The following is a 17,680-nucleotide window of genomic DNA, read 5'->3' on the forward strand; positions in this document are numbered from 1 at the left end:
GACCCTCATTTGTGGGCACAGTTTTTGTCACGTTTAGGCATTCTCAGGAATGGAGGAAAAATTAGTCAGAAAAAGTTTGAAAATGTAGTATGACAATGAACTCATATGGTGAACCCGGTGTCTGGTATGTGTATCTTTTGCCAAGTTTAACACTATTCCTAGGCTGTCTGCTACAAAAAAAAAAAAAAACACAATAAAACAAACAAAAATCTCTCCAACACTTAAAGAATGATGCTAGCCAAATTTTTTCATAGTACTTAGGCTCTCTGAAAGTGAGGGAAGATTTCCTGGTAGCATTAAAGTAATTTCTTTTTGACATCTATAGGAATCAGTTTCTTACAATATACAAACATTAAATTTTCTTTTCTAAACTCAGTCCTATTTAATTTGCTTTTAAAAACAGTGCTTCATAATACTTTTATGGTATAATGTTAAGAATGGTATTTTGGCATAAGATAGTAAGCTATTAAGATCAGTTAGTACATGCTGTGGTTAGTCCTACTGTGTATCTAAACCACACTAGTATTTTTACAATTAGATTTTTCTTTTAAAAATAATTCAAACCTTTTTTTTACAACTGCATCAAAATATACAATACACTGTAGTCTTTATATTGCCTCATCTGAAATTTTGGCTGACTGCTCAAATTTTTAAGTTCTAACTTATTAGAAGTAGCTCTAATTAACATTCTACTTTCAGAAAACACTACTTAGAGTAAGTAGGAAATTTTTAGTCATGCTGTTTTACTGTGATTTCAGGGAAATGAAATTAACTTTTTTGTGAACTTTTCACAGCTTACAGCAGATAATGGCAAATGCTTTTGAAGGCAATACATATAAACTTTTAAATAAATAACAGTATACACTATCTTATGTTTGCAGTAATTTTTGTGTCTTTGATTTATCCTTCAACAGCTTTCATGTTCAGCCTTAATTTACAGACTGTTACATCTTTGTTGCACTAGCTTTGTCTGTGGGCAGCTCCTTTTGAGGGTGGGAAAGGGGGAAGAATAGCAGGAGAAAGTCAGTTGAGCAGATAAAGATAGGAGGTAGACTTACATCTCTTCTTGGTTTTGATGTTGACACACTCTGGAGTTGCTACTAACAATATATTCCATGTGTCCATCTGGTCTTTAAAAACTAAAACCCAAACCAAACCAACCAACCAACCAGACAAAAAAAGCCCACCCAAAACCAAACACCTCAGCCCCTCTTACATCACATCAGTGTGATTTTCCAAGTATATCATGTAATTTGATTGCTAAATAGTATTTGCGTGTTTCACCATAAAGTATCCAGGCTGAGTAACTGTGTGAAACATTTGAGTACAAACACTGCGCTATAGAAAATATCATTATATTCGTTATAGTCATAGTCGAGGTCCTCATTGTCAAGGAATAAAGACATTGGAAAGTTGTTATACCTTGGTCTTTCTTCTGCTTATGCCACGGTTATATTTTAGGTGTCTGCCCTCCAAAAGCATCCTAAATAATACTAAATCATCTTTATTCATGGTTCAGGTGCTAAAAGCTTAAGAATGGAGGAAAAAAAAATTAAGGCTGCCTTGTTGAATTTCCACAACAATATAACGCACAAGCACAATGACTCCAACTCGGAAATTCCTTAAACTCCTGAGATGTGGAAGGCTTAAATGCTGTTATTAAAGAGAGGACACTGGCTTTACATGAATCACCAAAAAGATCTGATATGGTTACTTTTACTTTGATGGTTGATAGCAATGAAATAACTGCATGTCTTAAATAATAAAACAAACCAAAAGCAATCCCTATCTTTTAAGTGGTGATATTTTAATTTCTCTTATATAATGTTTTCAGTGATGGGTAGGTTTGGGGGGGGGGGGGGGGTTGTATTTTTTTTTTTTTTTTTTAAAAAAGGTTCAGACAGTAGTGTGGAATTTATATCTGGACGAATATTTTCAGCATCTCCTTGAAAGGATTAAAAGAAAGTAAGAGACTAGCATGAAACACTAACTACGAAGACGTAACACACTGCGAGAGCAGTACTCTCAGTGGGAAACTTTATCTCTCATAGTCTTTTAACCCACCATTCCCTTGCTTACAGCTGACTATTTGTTTTGATCAGATATTTCTAATACCCTTTCTCTGTCATTTTACAAAGGGGTTGCTTTGAGTAGATATTCCCATTTGTATAACCACTACCTCTCTGTGGACATTTAGGCTCTTTAGCAATTGCTTTTAATACCGAGTGTGAGGAGCAGCGGAGCACGTGTTACTTGGCAAAGCTACAAAGGCACATCAGTGAGCCCAGGGTGCAAATTTTCAGAATAGGAAGATAAACTAGGGATATGGTTCCTTGAATGGTATATTCTATGTTGAACTGAATAAACCAGGCAGGAGCAGTGGAGTGGCACCATCACCCTAGGAATATATGGAAACTAAAATATTTTGCTAAGGAAGAAAGGTCAGTCCTGCTACAGTTGAAACCCTCCCTACTTCAGGCTCCAGATCACAGAGAGCTTTCCCCATTTACTTCTTGTGACATTTTTCCTCCAGGTGGGTAGCAGAGACAGCTTTGCCTCTTTCCTCTAACTTTGTTGAGGCTTCCCCTCCCTGGCCCTTTAATCAGGATTTAGAAGTGGGAACAAGTGGCATTCATTAGCTTCCTCCTTGCTTCTTTAAAATTCTTGAACTGAGGCCCAGGGACTACCTTAGAAATAACTACTTCACTGCAGCTGTTTCTGCTTCAGGATGGTAGAGTGGGGAGGGGAGAAGGAAAATGGCATTAAAAAGAGGTCCTGGATAGAAGAAGCAAAAGTTTGTCTTCAGTAAGTTAAGGGAAAAGTAAAAGTAATGGTATGGAAATACTTTTATTGTATCAAGTCATTACGTCACGTGTTAGTTAGTGGCTCCTGGTTTCTTTTAATTGTGAGATTACTGAAAGCATATACAAGATTTTCTTGTATAAACAAAACTAGAACAACAACAAAACCATAACTTTTTCTCTTGAAAAGGAGATAGTAACTTTTATGATCTAAATGTAGCTTCTTTCTATGTAGACTGATGAAAAGTTTTTGTGAAATAGATTGGTAAGTTACTCTCTTGCTAAATTATTTTATTGCATACCAATTCTAATAGCATTATAAAGTTAGCTAGAAGTTAATGCACCTTCAGAAAATGGCCTATTAAAACATGCATAGTGTTTCTTTGTGATGTTCATAGTTACCTTTGTGTAATTATTTTTTACCAAAAAATTGTGTGAGTTATAGAGGTTGCTGTTACAATTGTGTCACTTCAGATACGCCAAAGAAATTAAAACAATACATTGTGTGGTGTTAAAGTGTCTTCAAAATGTTTCAATTCTTTCCTTTAGAGTTCTCCCTCTGGAGTGTATGCCTTGTTTCTCTTACTTTTCTTGAATTTACATGTTTGCAAAATTCATTACGTCTTCAGGCTTCACTGCCATGTGCATCTTAAATGAAAAAATGTATTTGAGTGAATAAACATGTTCTTTAGTAAGTAAAGAAACCAACCCCCAGAAATACTGTTCACGTTTTCTTCACTGCTTATAAGCTCTTGTGGAGGTTATTTAGTCATAATCTATTTCTGTGCTCATGAAAATTAGCTTTTCATTTTTGACAAAGATTTAGCAGGCGGTGTCTGAAGAAAAATGAGAAGACTTTAAAGATATGTCTTGAAACTGTGTTGCTCATAGGGGCTACGACTAGGAACAGAGCACTGTGGTGGGATGGAGTTACTGGACATAGTTGTCTGCTGTCTCTGAGTTTTGCTTTGTTGCTTGTTTTAAATCGGATGGTAACCTGTTGTTTTTTGTGGTAATTGTGGTTTGTCCTATCCATAACATCAATTTCTGCATAGAAATAGGTCTGGATGTGTTTGGCCTTAGTATACTCTAGCTTCAATTTTCTTACCCTGGCTGATTTTTAATTTTTTTTTTTAATTAAGTTGATTCTGTCAGAGTTGAGTTGCAGTAGGTAGCTGTATACTTGTAAGTTGTCTTGGAATCCGTGCTGTCTTCTTTATGTACGTATACTAAGAAAATTAGAAAGAAACCTGTCAGTGGCTTACTGAAGAGCTCTTACTATTTCTCTTTAATAATTGTGTCTCAAAGGGTTCAAATTTTTGCCATCCACAGTAAGTGTAAAAAAGAGATGCTATGTATGCTCTACACAGGAACATACATATGCAGTAGAGCTGGTAAGCATGCAAATTCAACCACGGTGTTCTACAACATGGTGTTATCTGAAACTTTGTTATTGAAGCTTTTGTGTTTGCATGCTTGTGGGTTTTTTGGGTTTTGTGGTGTTTTTTCTTAAAATCAATCATTCTGTCCGTGTCTCATATTAAGAATCCCACCTCTACAGAAGATGTGATGATAATAATCTTGGCCTATCTGGACACATTAACTTGAAAATATCCTTCTGGATTATGCAATTGGGAAGTTGGATGCAATTGAACATCTAAGATAATATTAATGATGACAGAGGTTTTTCAAGATGAATAAGACAATATTGTGTCATTCCTTGATGAATAATTCTAAATGTTATTGTGCTTGCCCAGTGGAATCCTGGCTGGTTACAAGAAAGCATGTTCCTGTATATAAAATCTTATATCACCAAATGAGTCATGATTGTGTGAAGATTATGTGTTGTTCTGAGCAGCACAAGTGTGATTAGAACTTCAAACCAAATCCCTGCAAAAACATTGCAGGACGAGGTAGTCCCTCAGATGTCATTCTGTCCTCTCGTTGTCTTAAAAGCTTTTGTCACTGAATAATGTTTTCACACCCCAGTCTCTGTAGTATTTGTGCAAGGCATCCTTGCAGAGCTTTTTAAGAAAGTCATAACGGATAGCTTTGTGGTTAGTACAGTGTTTGCTAAATTTAATGTATGAGCCTATAGATCCTATGTCATATGCCAGCCAAAAAATTTTAAATTTGGAGAGAATAAAGAATTCAAGACTATCCATATGCCTCTAGAGTAAGTTTAGGAGTGTGATAGGTTGACCCCAGTCAGCAGCTGAGCATCCACACAGCCACTGTGTGGAAGAGAACAGGAAAAGCAAAAGGAAGAAAACTCATGAGTCAAAATAGAGACTGTTTAATAAATAAAGTAAAGAAAAATAGAAAAAAACAAATGATGTAATGGCAGTAACTCAGTAACTCCCACAAGCAAACTGATGCGTAGCCAGTCTCCAAGCAGCAGCCACCTTGGAAGATAAAACCCCCACCCCTTCCTCTTCCTTTACCCCAGTATTTATTGCTGAGCAAGTTTTATGGGATGGGGTATCCCTTTGGCCAATTTGGGTCACCTCTCCTGGCTGCGTCCCCTTCCAGCTGCTTGCCTACCCCCAGTCTACTCCTCCAGAGGAGGCAAAAGGAGGAAAAAGAGAAGGTCCTGATGCTGTGTAAGTACGATTCAGCAATAGCCGAACAATTGGTTTCTTATTAACGCTGTTAATCCAAAACACAGCATCATATGGACTGCTATGAAGAACGTTAACTCCATCTCAGTCATACCCAGTACAAGGAGGATGGAAAAAATCATGCAGATATAATCTGCATTTTGGAAATACCTGTGGTTTAGTACACAAACCATTCTATGAAATCACAGACTTAATGCATCCATGACTAGAAACAGAGATTATCGCCTCTTAAGTTTCCTTTCCCTTTCTGTCCTACCTCCAGCCAAATTTAATATTTTGAAGTTGTTCTGCATGTGGGAAGGAGAAACCTCTATTTTTAATTAATGTTTAAGAACCTGTGCATAGAGAAGCAAAATACTTCAGAATAACTTAATTGTTACTATGTATATCATTCTCCTCTCAGAAAAAAATTGGACAGCATAGGTACATAACTGGAAAATTACTACTACATAAATGACATTTTTCATTTGCTCTCTTGAAGTTGTTACAGTATGATATAGTGAACATTTTTGCCATCTATTAAAACTACAGGAGACTGTTTAAAATGAACTTTTAAAATTAATAAAAATGTAAGTAAATCTGTCATAACTAATTGCAACATTTTGTGTAAATAATGTACTTGATTTATCTGTAGGTAAAATTATATGTCTAAATGTTTTCTGATTTAGAACAGTGTATCAAAGTCACAGTAGCGCGGTTGGTTTTCTTCATATTATGTGCACATTAATTACAGAATACCTGATAAAACATTTTTCCCAGAGTCCCTGATAACAAATTCTGATCTCTTAATGGATAACTCTCAGATGAAATGCCAAAGATCACAGTGTATTAACATTATTTATACTGCAAATAGTGCAACTGATACACAATCTGAGCCTTTGTGTTATCTGAGCTATAATCAAGTTTTGGTCATTCTGTCTATTCCTGCAAGAGCATTTAAATCGTGCTCTCATGCTTTTGCTCCTATCAGCTAAAACCTGATTGGACTACAGTTTTGTACTGATCTGAAAAGCGTGTATTTTTCTAAAGGTTTTCGTAAGAAAAGAGGCGTGTGCAGCTACTCTGTGTGCATTCCTAGGTCATGAATTTTTGAACTTGTTGACCAATTTCAGTCAGGTACAAGAGCGAGCTGGTAACCTCAGAAGCAATTACATTCTTAGAAATAGTAAGTGAAGTGAAAAACTGGTGTCTGGAGAGAGGAGGAAGGCTGCAAAATGGCCTCAGCAGTTATCTGTCCTGCTTGGCCTGCCGCAAGCCAGTCCCAGTGCGCGCGGCCACAGCGCGTGACCCCTCTCACGCTGGCACCCTTCAGGACTGGAAGAGGGGAGCAGCTTTCTGCAGCCATTTTGGGCAGTCACAGGAGCAGAGGGCTATGGGTGAAGACAGGCGGTTTGGAAGAGTGAGATTATAGGCTGTTGGGACTTAGTGGAGAATAAGAAATGTGGTTAATGTGATAGTGATGGACATGGATGAGTATAGGATGCAAACCCATTAGAAACCAAGCTTCATTAGTTCCAGCACTGATTTAACAAGTTCTTTCATTAAGAAAACAAAACAGTATTAGCTGATGCTGATGGATAGCTATAGAAATACACAATTAAATCTAATGCTTAGAAAGAAGAAACTTACTGTTCCTCTTATTTTTGCTTTAGGCCAGACCTATTTGATTGGAATGCTGTTGCTTCTCGGCAGTCACCTGTACAACGATTAGACCATGCATTCAACATAGCCAGGCAACACCTTGGCATAGAGAAACTCCTTGACCCTGAAGGTTAGTAGAAGTTACATTCTTTTCTCAAAGTGGAAAATCAATTTTTCCATGCATTTGATAGTAAATTAATTTGACTTCTTTGCACAAGAATTCAACATTTTGTGACATAAATCATAAACTGAAGCAAAATCCTTTGTTTATGTTTTAATGTTAACTTTGTGCTGTGTTGAAATAGCGTAAAAACTGCCTGTATGTACATGCTCTAAAGCAATTTTTTTTTCCAGCTTTAGGGCCAGAGTTTTAATGTATGTGCACTGAATTAAAGGTATCTTAATAAGTAGCTGATTTCTTTTTCAAAGATCTAGAGCATTTGCAGCTTTTATATCTTCTGGAAAGATCATGAGTTCAAATTATGGGTTAATATATATCCAAAATATGTATTCAAACTCTAGATACTCATATATTTAAAATATGACTTTTATGTCTTATGTACATTCAAATTTTATCAGGATGACATGACTTGTAACTATAATTTAATCTATATGTAATAGACTTGCCTATCTTACCTTAACTCTATCTTTTGCACTTCCTTATGCAGTCATGTTTGAAAGGTTCCTTGTTTGTCACGTGATCTTTTTAATTTGTCCATTTCTGTATATTCTTTGCCCTACTTTCTGCATTGCTGAAAACCTAAGTAGTTTTCCCTCAGAGAACACTTCTAAAACATTCTCTACTGCAAGGCAATGTTGAACAGCAGTTATTTCCTTTCTACGTATGCATTTGTGTGTGTGTGTATATATAACTATATCTATACATGCTTTTTCCACACCATGATCCGTATGGTATATTTTCCTGCAATTTGCCTAATAAGGCACTAATAAATGCAGTTTTCTATATGTTTATGCTCTTGACAGTGGCTTACCTCCTAGTGAGTTTCTGATGGGAAGAACCAGAACTTAACAAAATGTAAAAATTATTTTAAAACACAGCATTGTGTCTCTTAATGTTTAAATGTAGTAGGGCATGTCTCAAGATTGAACTAATAACCTTGTATCCCTTATATTTACCTAGGCAAAATATATGAAAAAAACCTGTCTGCTTATGCTGTAGTTAAACATTGTAAAGCTCTCTGGTTCTGTAACTTTACTGCTTTGCAGAGTGAAAAATTGTTAGAGCAGACAGTTTAATTCAAAATGGTGATATTTTCCCCTGTGTAGAATTAAAAGAGGAGCATCTCAAGCAGTGCTCGCAATTGGAGTAGCAAGTAAGATTTAAGAGTCAAAGATGACAGGGACTTTCCACCTCATAGGTGAAAGCTTTGTGAGTGTTTTCTGAGTGTCCATCTTGCGTGCAATCAAATAGTTCCCCTTGTACCAGCAATGTATGGGGTGTCTGTAATGGAACTTGTGAAGAAATGCACAGTAAAACCAGTACAGCGTTGCTTGCTAGTACACTATCTTTCATCTCTAGAACTGAATTTGTGTGAACCACTGGAGGGGAAAAAGGCTTGCGGTGTGCTAAAGCATGAGATGCAGCTTGTAAGCTCTGAATGAGATTGGAATTGAAAACTGGGTTGCACAACTGAATAGATATAGTCGCGGTCTTTGCTATAATTGGTTGAATGTTCCTAAAATAGATTAGTGAATAAGTTATTTTCTGTATGCAAAAGTCACTTTTGATTAGACATTTTATTCTGGTTTTGGCAATGATACTTGCAGTTGTTTAGCCAACAACTGAAAATCTCTTAAACATTGGTGGTTTTCCAAATGTCTGCTGTAATTATTTGCTATTCAGTGTTATAAATCGTGGTGCTTGGCACCTTTTTTTTTTTTCCCTCTACAAATAAAAAACCTTCAAACTTTTCCAAAGGAAAAGTCAATTCTGTACCTATTTGAAAACATATGAATTTCTGAAACTATAAGAATTTGATTCATGATAATAAATCTGTTCCTAGACTGAAAAGTAGAATTACTGTTACATAAGTGAGGAATCTTGTTTGAAGGTTCCAGCATACTACTTATGTAACTTTACGTTGTATATTTATCACCTCTACTAATTAGATACTCAAATATCTCTTAACAGCATATTGTGTAACTTTATTCTCTGGCTGCTAAGATAAACTGCAAAGTGCTGCTATATTAGAACGAAAAGAGAGTATGCATTCAGTGGTGAAACATTATTTTAATGTAACTTAATATATGTCAAAACACCACACATGTAATTTGTGAACAGGTTTTTTAATTAAATATTTGCTGTGTCATAATATTTTCAAAATATTATGTAGAAAGGAAGCCACTATTCAATAAAGCCCTGCTCTTCTACAACCATATGCAGTAGTCAAAAAAGAAAGGGTATGGGGTTTTTCTTTGTGTTCTGAAATTACTGATGATGGATACATCTTGAAACAGATGACTAGGGAGTCGTCTTTGCAATTACATTTTGAAAAGTAAATATTTTTATTCAGCCAAACATTTTCTATCTTATATATGAAGTTTGTTTGTTTGAGGTTGTTGATATTTTGTCAGTCCCATGAGCAGCTTTTAAAACATTCATTCAGAATTTGATCTCCATTTCAGTCACCAATGTGGTTAAGATATAGACTATGTTTAAGTATTTCCTGTAAAATCCATGTTGTGTAAGTTAAAACTTTTATATTTTCATTCATGCAGAGATGATGGTTCTTGCTATTTTCCTCACTTCTGTTGACTAGTAGGAATGCTTTTTTACATCAGCAGTGTATCTTAAAGCATGTGCTTTGCTTAGTTTTTAAGCAAATGAACTTAACAAAACCTACCCTAGCCAACTGTATTTATAGTGATGACGCATTTGTCTTAAAACAGACAAAAACCAGTAGGCATCTCCTGTAAAAGGCTTCTGCTGTGTCCTTGTATCTTAAGAAATTCCTTTTTGCACACAAGTCCTAAAGTAGTTTGACAAAATTGTCTTGTTCCTGTTTTGATACATTGACTTTGTATCTTGTCTGTAAAGCTTGGTAATGTCTTCACAGAGCGAGTAACCTTACTAACTTCCTCTTAAAAATAGCAAGCTGTATGTTTTCTGCTTATAGCTTTCCTCTAAACAAAATTAGCTAAGGAAAGATTGTGATTAATCAGATGTTATCTGAAGATACTGTGTTTTGATATAAATTCCCAAAATAAGCTATATTATGCAGCATAGAATAAATTCTGCAGTGCTCTTCTGAAATCAGAATGTTTATAATATTGGAGGGAAAAAAGCAAACAAACTTCTCTGCAAGAATAAGATATGTGGTAGGGGCTTTATTCCAGCCCTTTCCCTTTCCTGTTCAGACAGGTGAGAAAGCTGACCTCATTCCTCAGCAAAAATTTCAAATATGTTGTTAGCTGTTGGTTCTTTGTTTTGTTGTTATTTGTTTGGGTCTTTTTTCCCCCTGGTGTTGAAAAAGTGTGTAGAAAAACATGAGGGATGTGTTTCCTTCCTCTCTTCTGTCATGAAAAAATCAGTGGAAGATCCAGCACTATTCTGGACACAGGAGTTGAATGTACATTAAGTAAGTTTCCTCATGACACTAAACTAGGAGGAGCTGTGGACCTCCTTGAGGGTAGAGAGGCTGTACAGAGAGAAGTGGATAGAGTAGAGAGCTGGGCAATCACCAAGCATATGAAATTTAACCAGATTCTGCATTTGGGACAGGGTAATCCTGGTTATGTGTACAAATCGAGGGACGAGAGACTGAAGAGCAGCCCTGCGGAAAGACATCTGGAGGTTTGGATTGATGGCAAGTTCAATATGAGCCAACAGTGTGCCCTGGAAGGAAAAAGGACCAACTGTGTCCTGGGCTGCATCAAGCACAGGATAGCTAGCTGGTCGAGGAAGGTGATTTTCCCCCTCTATACTGCACTGGTGTGGCCCCACCTCGAGCACTGTGTGCAATTTTGGGCACCTCAATATAAGGAGGACGTCAACCTATTAGAGTGTGTCTAGAGGAGGGTGACCAAGATGGTGAAAGGTCTCGATGGCAAGAGTTACAAGGAGTGGCTGAGGTCCCTTGGTTTGTTCATCTTGGAGAAGATGAACAAACCTTACCTAATCACCTCTCTGGTGATCAGCAACAGGACATGAGAAGATGGAATGAAGCTGTCAGGGGAAGTTCAGACCGGACATTAGGAAAAGGCTCTTCACTGAGAGGATAACTGGTCACTGGAACAGGCTCCCCACGGAAGTGATCACAGCACCAAGCCAGAGTGCAAGGAGTGTTGGGATGACACTCTTAGTCATATGGTTTAGTTTTAGGTAGTCTGGTGAGGAGCAGGGAGTTGGACTCTAATCCCTGTGTGTCCCTTCCAACTCAAGATATTCTATGATCTTTTTGATTGAATCATGCCAGTGAGTGAAGCATAATTGGGCATGTATCTGGTATTCACTACTGTAGTGTATGAAAGATAACAAGGGAAAAAAAAGGGTGGTGTGAGGGAAATTGATGGATAATAGAAAGTGTTATTCAGAAGAAAGTTAATAAAGACCTAGAGATTAGTGGGTATGATTCAAAAGGAAAAATGTGTTTGTAAATTCAACTTTTTAGGCCAAAGTATGCCTACATAACTCACAACGACCTTTTGTTGTAAGACATTTATGATTATGCAGCTAAGACGTTTTAAATCTTGATAATGGTCTCTCTGATCCTTTCAAAGAAAAAATAGTTATTTTCCTTTGGTGGCTCAAAATTAATGTTTGTGAGCTTCCAGTCATGTCTCATTCAGCTCAAAACGCCATGTAATGAACATTGCCAAATCCAGGTCATTTTAATAGTGATTTTTGTTCAGATTTGAATGGCAAAGAAAGCATATGGAAAATTTCTACAACAGTAATGTGTATTTTTAATGTTCTTTTCTTTTTTTTTTAAGACCATTACTCTCAGTACAACTAAGGAAAATGTTTGACTGGTTGTTCACACCTTTGCAATGACTGTTGTGGTATTCTGGATGTAAATTTGAGTTGCTGACTTTTGACAAGATTCTTGGTTGATTGTTTTTAATGCAAATAACTCAGATTGTTAATCTCTGACTGCTCTGTTGAATTTAGAGTATTTTAGACATAAATAATACAACTCTGAACATTGTTCTTTTAAAAATTATAAACTTAGTCTTCAGCTCCCTACGTTCCTCACTTATTATACTAAGCTATTGTTCTGTATAGGGAATGAGTGGTGGTGGAGATACTTTCCGTCTTTGTTGGTATGGGTTTGTTATAGCTAATTTCAGCAAAAAAAATAAAATATCTTAAGCACATCAACCAAATTATAATGATATTAGTAATTGTAACACCTATATAAGTAAGTTTGACCAATTGATCAAGCTGTTAAGATTAGTCTGTATCTTTTAATAACATCTAATTATCAGTACCTATGGTTATATTTTTCAGTAGTTACGGATTCTTCATGATTATTTTGTCTGTATTGCAGTTGTGGAAGAACATGATTCCAGTTTTCACACACAAACTTCAGAAAATATAGTAAAGGCTACTATGTTCCTTGTGTGTCCACTTTTTCATAAGCATCTTTTTAACTATCACCAAGCAAAGAATAGGATAAGCAAACAGCAACAGATGTGTTAGCATCAGCAACACATAGTAGTTTGCATGTTATTGGCTGTATACTGAGTTTTACTTTTTACTTTGGGATAAAACACACATGCTATATAGAATCAGAAGGATCTTCTGAGGAACAGTAGGGAACGTTCTCTCAGAAACTGTATCTGGCAGTATATCTGAGCTGTGTCCTCTTTCCCCTTACAACAACCGAGTGCAAGCGTGGAAGCAGCAGCAGGAGATGAAGTGTTTGTGTGCTCCCTTCTAGCAATAAACATCAGATTCTTGGTTTAATGAACTTGTCCCTGCTGTCATTTTTCTGGGTCTTGTGCTTGCTTGTGCTAGCCCGATAATAAATAGACTGTGAAGTAATATAAAGGCATTTCTGCTGTCCTTTTTAGGTGAAGTAATTATCCAATTTCTTATACTTTACTATGTAGCCTGATTAAAAACTTTGTTTAATCCATCCCAGTCACATTTTCCATATTTTTCCTGAATTTGCACTGATGACATGAGTTTTTGGCACCATTATTAAGTGATAATGAGATTCACAGTTTTCCATTTGATAACTTTTTTGTTTGATCTTGACTTTGCATACTTCTGTATCTCAACAGTAATGGGCTCTACTATACCTGTAGCACAGAGAAGAGGCGAAAAAACTGTCAGTGTTGTAGTTCGTGAAGTTGTTAACCCTGTCTCTACCCAGTAGCTGAATAGAGTAGCAATACTATTTTTCAGTTCATTTTATTGCCCTTGGCTATATGACTCATGTCAGCGGAGTATGAGAAGATATTTGTTTTCTATCATGTCCTAAAGTTTAGAAATGTTTTGCCTAGTACAGTGTCAGTGTGGGGGATTTTTTTTTTTAAGGCAGGGGGGAGATAAGTTACAAGATCTGTGTTTGATATCATGCTGCTGAGAATAGTCAAAGAAAATGCTGGATCAGGCTTAGAAAACATTATTCCACCTGCACAAAAACCTCATAAAGGTTAGAAAATAAAAAAAGAATTCTTTTGTTCAGACTCTTTTTGGTTCTCAATCCTGGAATGCTTTTTAATAAGTAAGAGGAAAGGTTACAGAATTCACAATAATGAAAAAGTTAATTGTTACAGGATGCTATTCATGGAATCATAGAATGGCTGGGGTTTGAAGGGACCTCAAAGACCATCTAGTTGCAACCCCCCTGCCATGGACAGGGACACCCTCCACTAGACCAGGTTGCCCAAAGCCCCATCCAACCTGGCCTTGAACACTTCCAGGGATGGGGCATCCACAGCTTCTCTGGGCAACCTGTTCCAGTGCCTCACCACCCTCACAGTGAAGAATTTCTTCCTAATATCTAATCTAAATCTAATGAAATGTATGATTAGTGGATGGTTTTGGTTCAGATACTAACTTCTAAAATTATGTCCAGCTTCAAGCTAATCAGTGAGCAGTTGTTAGCTTTTAGTGGTAATGCTCAAAACAAGAAAAAGATAAATCCCTTAAAAGGAATTAAGAATTTGTTATCATGTTCCCTCTCCCTGCTGAATTTATTTGAATCTTAAAATTCTTCTTTAAAAAAACCAACCAAACAAACAAAAACCCCCAAAGAAACAACAACAACAAAAAAAAAACCAGGAAAAATGTGTTGAATTAGCCTCTTCAAGTCTTGCTCATGTTCTGGCATATGAATTCTGCTTATCTCTAAGCATTCCTTCTACTGAAACTACATATAGCAGGAGTGGACTTGCATTAGCATTGTTATAGCATTGAAGTACAACAGTAAAAGCACAACCTTGTAACTGTTGCTTTACTATTTGTCAGTACAAATTGCAGCTCTAAGTCCTGGATGGATATGCCATCATGCCATATCATGTACTTTTTCTTTAGTTCGTAGCACAGCTCTGAAATGCAGAGCAAGTTAAGGGCTATGGAAATATTTCCAAATTTCCAAAATAATGGTAAAAGTATACAGTTTCATGGCTGTTTAGTACAATAGGTAAACTTTTATCTGAAGGAATTTGTGATACAAATAGGTTTTTAAAGTGGTTGCTAGTTTGATCTATATTCCTGATGTAATATTTTACATTACATGTCCTTCTGTGAAATATTTGTCCGCCAAATTAAACTGCATTTCTTATTTTCCTACTGATAAGATGAAAGTCTTGCTTTTTCTTTGCAGTCTCAAGCAAATAGAAATAGTCACCAAAATTAGTAAATTCACTAGCCTCTGTCTAAAACTACTTTCTCATCCATATTTATGACTAGTTTTATTACTACCTCATTGACCTATGAGCAATTTAATTAGAAGAGATTACTCGAAAACCAGAAATTTTAGAAGTTTTCATGGAAATAAATGACTGGAAGGATGCTGCATTAAGAGGCTCAAGGATAAAACAGGCCCTTCCTCTTATCAGTGGGAAAACTTAAAATAACTGAATGCATATGTTATGAGAGAAATGACATTTTCTATCATAACGGATTTGCAGATTATAATATAATTTCAAATACTGAATTTGAATTATAAAGAGCTCTCTAGTAACTTTGCATTGTAAGGTATTTCAGCAACTGTTAAACCTAAGGATCAGTATACAGAAAGTCTGAAAATATGAGAGATGTAGAACGGATTGTGTGATATTTCTCAACAGCTTATTCAAGCAAAAAGAGTTGAACAAGTTTCTTCAGTGTTTAGACTGTGAATCTGAGTCACTTTTTGAACATGTAAAAGATAAGCACTTCATTAATATCAGTGTAGGCAAGATGTAAAAATAAACAATTCCATGTTGTCCAAAATTTTCCATATTTTCTTTCAATAGTGAAGACTATTACCTTTCACCCCGAGAGATAAAAGTAAGCTATTATATTTCCAGTATGTAAGCCAGCATAGAAGACTTTTGCAGAGAAAGTTGAATTCAGAGGTTGTATGGCATGCTACTTGGGCAGAAATTATATATGATAGCTGGTGACACCAATGACAGTTCAACTTTCTAAAAAAAAAAAAAAAATCCATCACTACTTCACTACTCCTATCAAGCAGTGGAGCTTTCTGAAGTCTTAGATTCTGAAATATTGACATCTGAACATTGTTTTCATTAAGAAATAAAAAAAGTAAGGAAAAAGAAAAGGGGAGGGGGGCAGATTTGGGAAAATAAAAAAAAAAAAAAAAAAAACCACCACAAAAAACACCCAAAACCCCAAAAAAACCCACAACCAAAACCAAGGAAATATAAAGATTCATTCTTAAAGATAATGTTAGGGAATACTAGCTTGATCTTAAAGTGGTCAGAAGGCCTTGTATATGAGATGAGAATGAAGACTGTAAAAGAGTACGCATCTGCTTGTATCTGCTTTGACTGGGTAAGGAGCTCTGCAGATGTCCTAAAGTGGCACAGACCGCTTTTGCCTTGTCATCAGTAATGTTATCTCCCTGCCCAGAGCACATGGCAATGGAAAATGCGTTGGAGTTGACAGTGCACTTCTGAGTAATCTCAACATTGTGAAATGTACTTGGCTGAATGTATTTCTCAGCTGAAATGGGTCAAGAAATCTTTAACACTGTGAATGTTGGGGTTTTTTTAATATATCCTGTTGTTGATCTGCTACAAGTGTGTTCTGTGAGTAAGAATGTTTTATCTATGACCTCAGCATATTTGTCAAATAAAAGCACATATGTTATCTTTTGGACTGCCAGTAATGCTTTTCTGTTGAAAGCAAGGAAATTAAGGACTGTTGCAAATAGCCATGTGGTAGGAAAACACACGTTAAAAAAAAAAAAAAAAAAAAAAATAAAATTGTTACCCAGAACTTGAAAGTTTATTCTCCTCTACAGATACATTTTTACAGCGTTGGAGATCGCAGAAAACAATAGTTATTAAATAAGAAGATTTTAATATGTAGTTGTTCTTTCCTTGGTCTAAATTTTTTTTCTTCTCCGTTAAGACAGGAACAACCACTGATTTTTGTGATTGCTGGAAATTATAGAGAGCTGAAATTCAAGGGATACCCAGGCATTTTTGAGATCATGTAGTTTGTATGAACAGAGGTAACAATATTAGGAGGAAGACAACCTAACAAACCATTCATCTAGGTCATAATGGTTTTCTATAGGATATATCTTAAAATTTTATCCACCCTTGCACATGTGCATGATATATAAAAATACTACTAAATGTATGATCCAGCAAGAATAAAGATAAACTAAAAAATTAAGAAAGCAGGCTCATGGTATAGCAGGAATTTGGATGCTAAGTGCATGCCTTATTGCCCTGTTAATAGCTGACTAAATACTTCTATAGGATCATAGTAAGACAAATAACATAAAATCTAAACAAAGTGTATATATTTTTCCATTAATGTCCTGATAAGTCTAAATGCATAAGACCAAAGAAACGAGAACTGCATTAAAATACATAAAGAATCTAACAGCAGTGATACCTATAAAATCTTTTGCATTTTATAAATAAATATAGGGATAGTATTAGTATAATGAACAGAGAATAGGTATCATCATGTTCACAGATGGTCATCATATTCACCCTGGATTTTTAGTGGCAGTGTAATTCAGGCATACCACTATATGTTTCTGTAAAACTATGTAATATTGTTATTCTTTATATAGAATCATAGAACCATAGAATGGTTTGGGTTGGAAGGGACCTCAAAATATCATCTAGTTCCAACCCCCCTGCCATGGGCAGGGACACCCTCCACTAGACCAGGTTGCCCAAAGCCCCATCCAACCTGGCCTTGAACACTTCCAGGGATGGGGCACCCACAACCTCTCCGGGTAAGCTTCAGTGACCACAGTTACTGTTCTTCGCATGATGCTGAGAACAACGTGAATGAGGTATTTTAAAGACTTCCCTTATTTCTTACCTAGATGTTCTGTCCAGCTGCTGCCAAGGTGAGAAGGGGCAGAGTGAATCTATGCTGTAGAGCTACAACAGGAACTGGGGTAGGCAGCAGAGATGGGCAGCAATATCAGTCTGCAGACTAGAACC

At 36.2% G+C, this 17,680-nt stretch overlaps 1 protein-coding gene across 5 annotated transcripts in view; it reads left to right on the forward strand.

Moving 5' to 3' along the window:
- Positions 1 to 17,680, forward strand: part of DMD (dystrophin) — a 1,320,554-nt gene that overhangs the window by 403,138 nt on the left and 899,736 nt on the right. For all 5 annotated transcript variants that reach the window (XM_075774516.1, XM_075774534.1, XM_075774546.1 and 2 more), the window contains exon 7: positions 7,075 to 7,193. In XM_075774516.1, coding sequence (XP_075630631.1) covers positions 7,075 to 7,193 — 119 coding nt within the window. The remainder of the gene's footprint in view (positions 1 to 7,074; positions 7,194 to 17,680) is intronic.

The sequence above is a fragment of the Balearica regulorum genome, chromosome 1, assembly GCF_011004875.1.
Source record: "Balearica regulorum gibbericeps isolate bBalReg1 chromosome 1, bBalReg1.pri, whole genome shotgun sequence".
NCBI classification, from domain to species: domain Eukaryota; kingdom Metazoa; phylum Chordata; class Aves; order Gruiformes; family Gruidae; genus Balearica; species Balearica regulorum.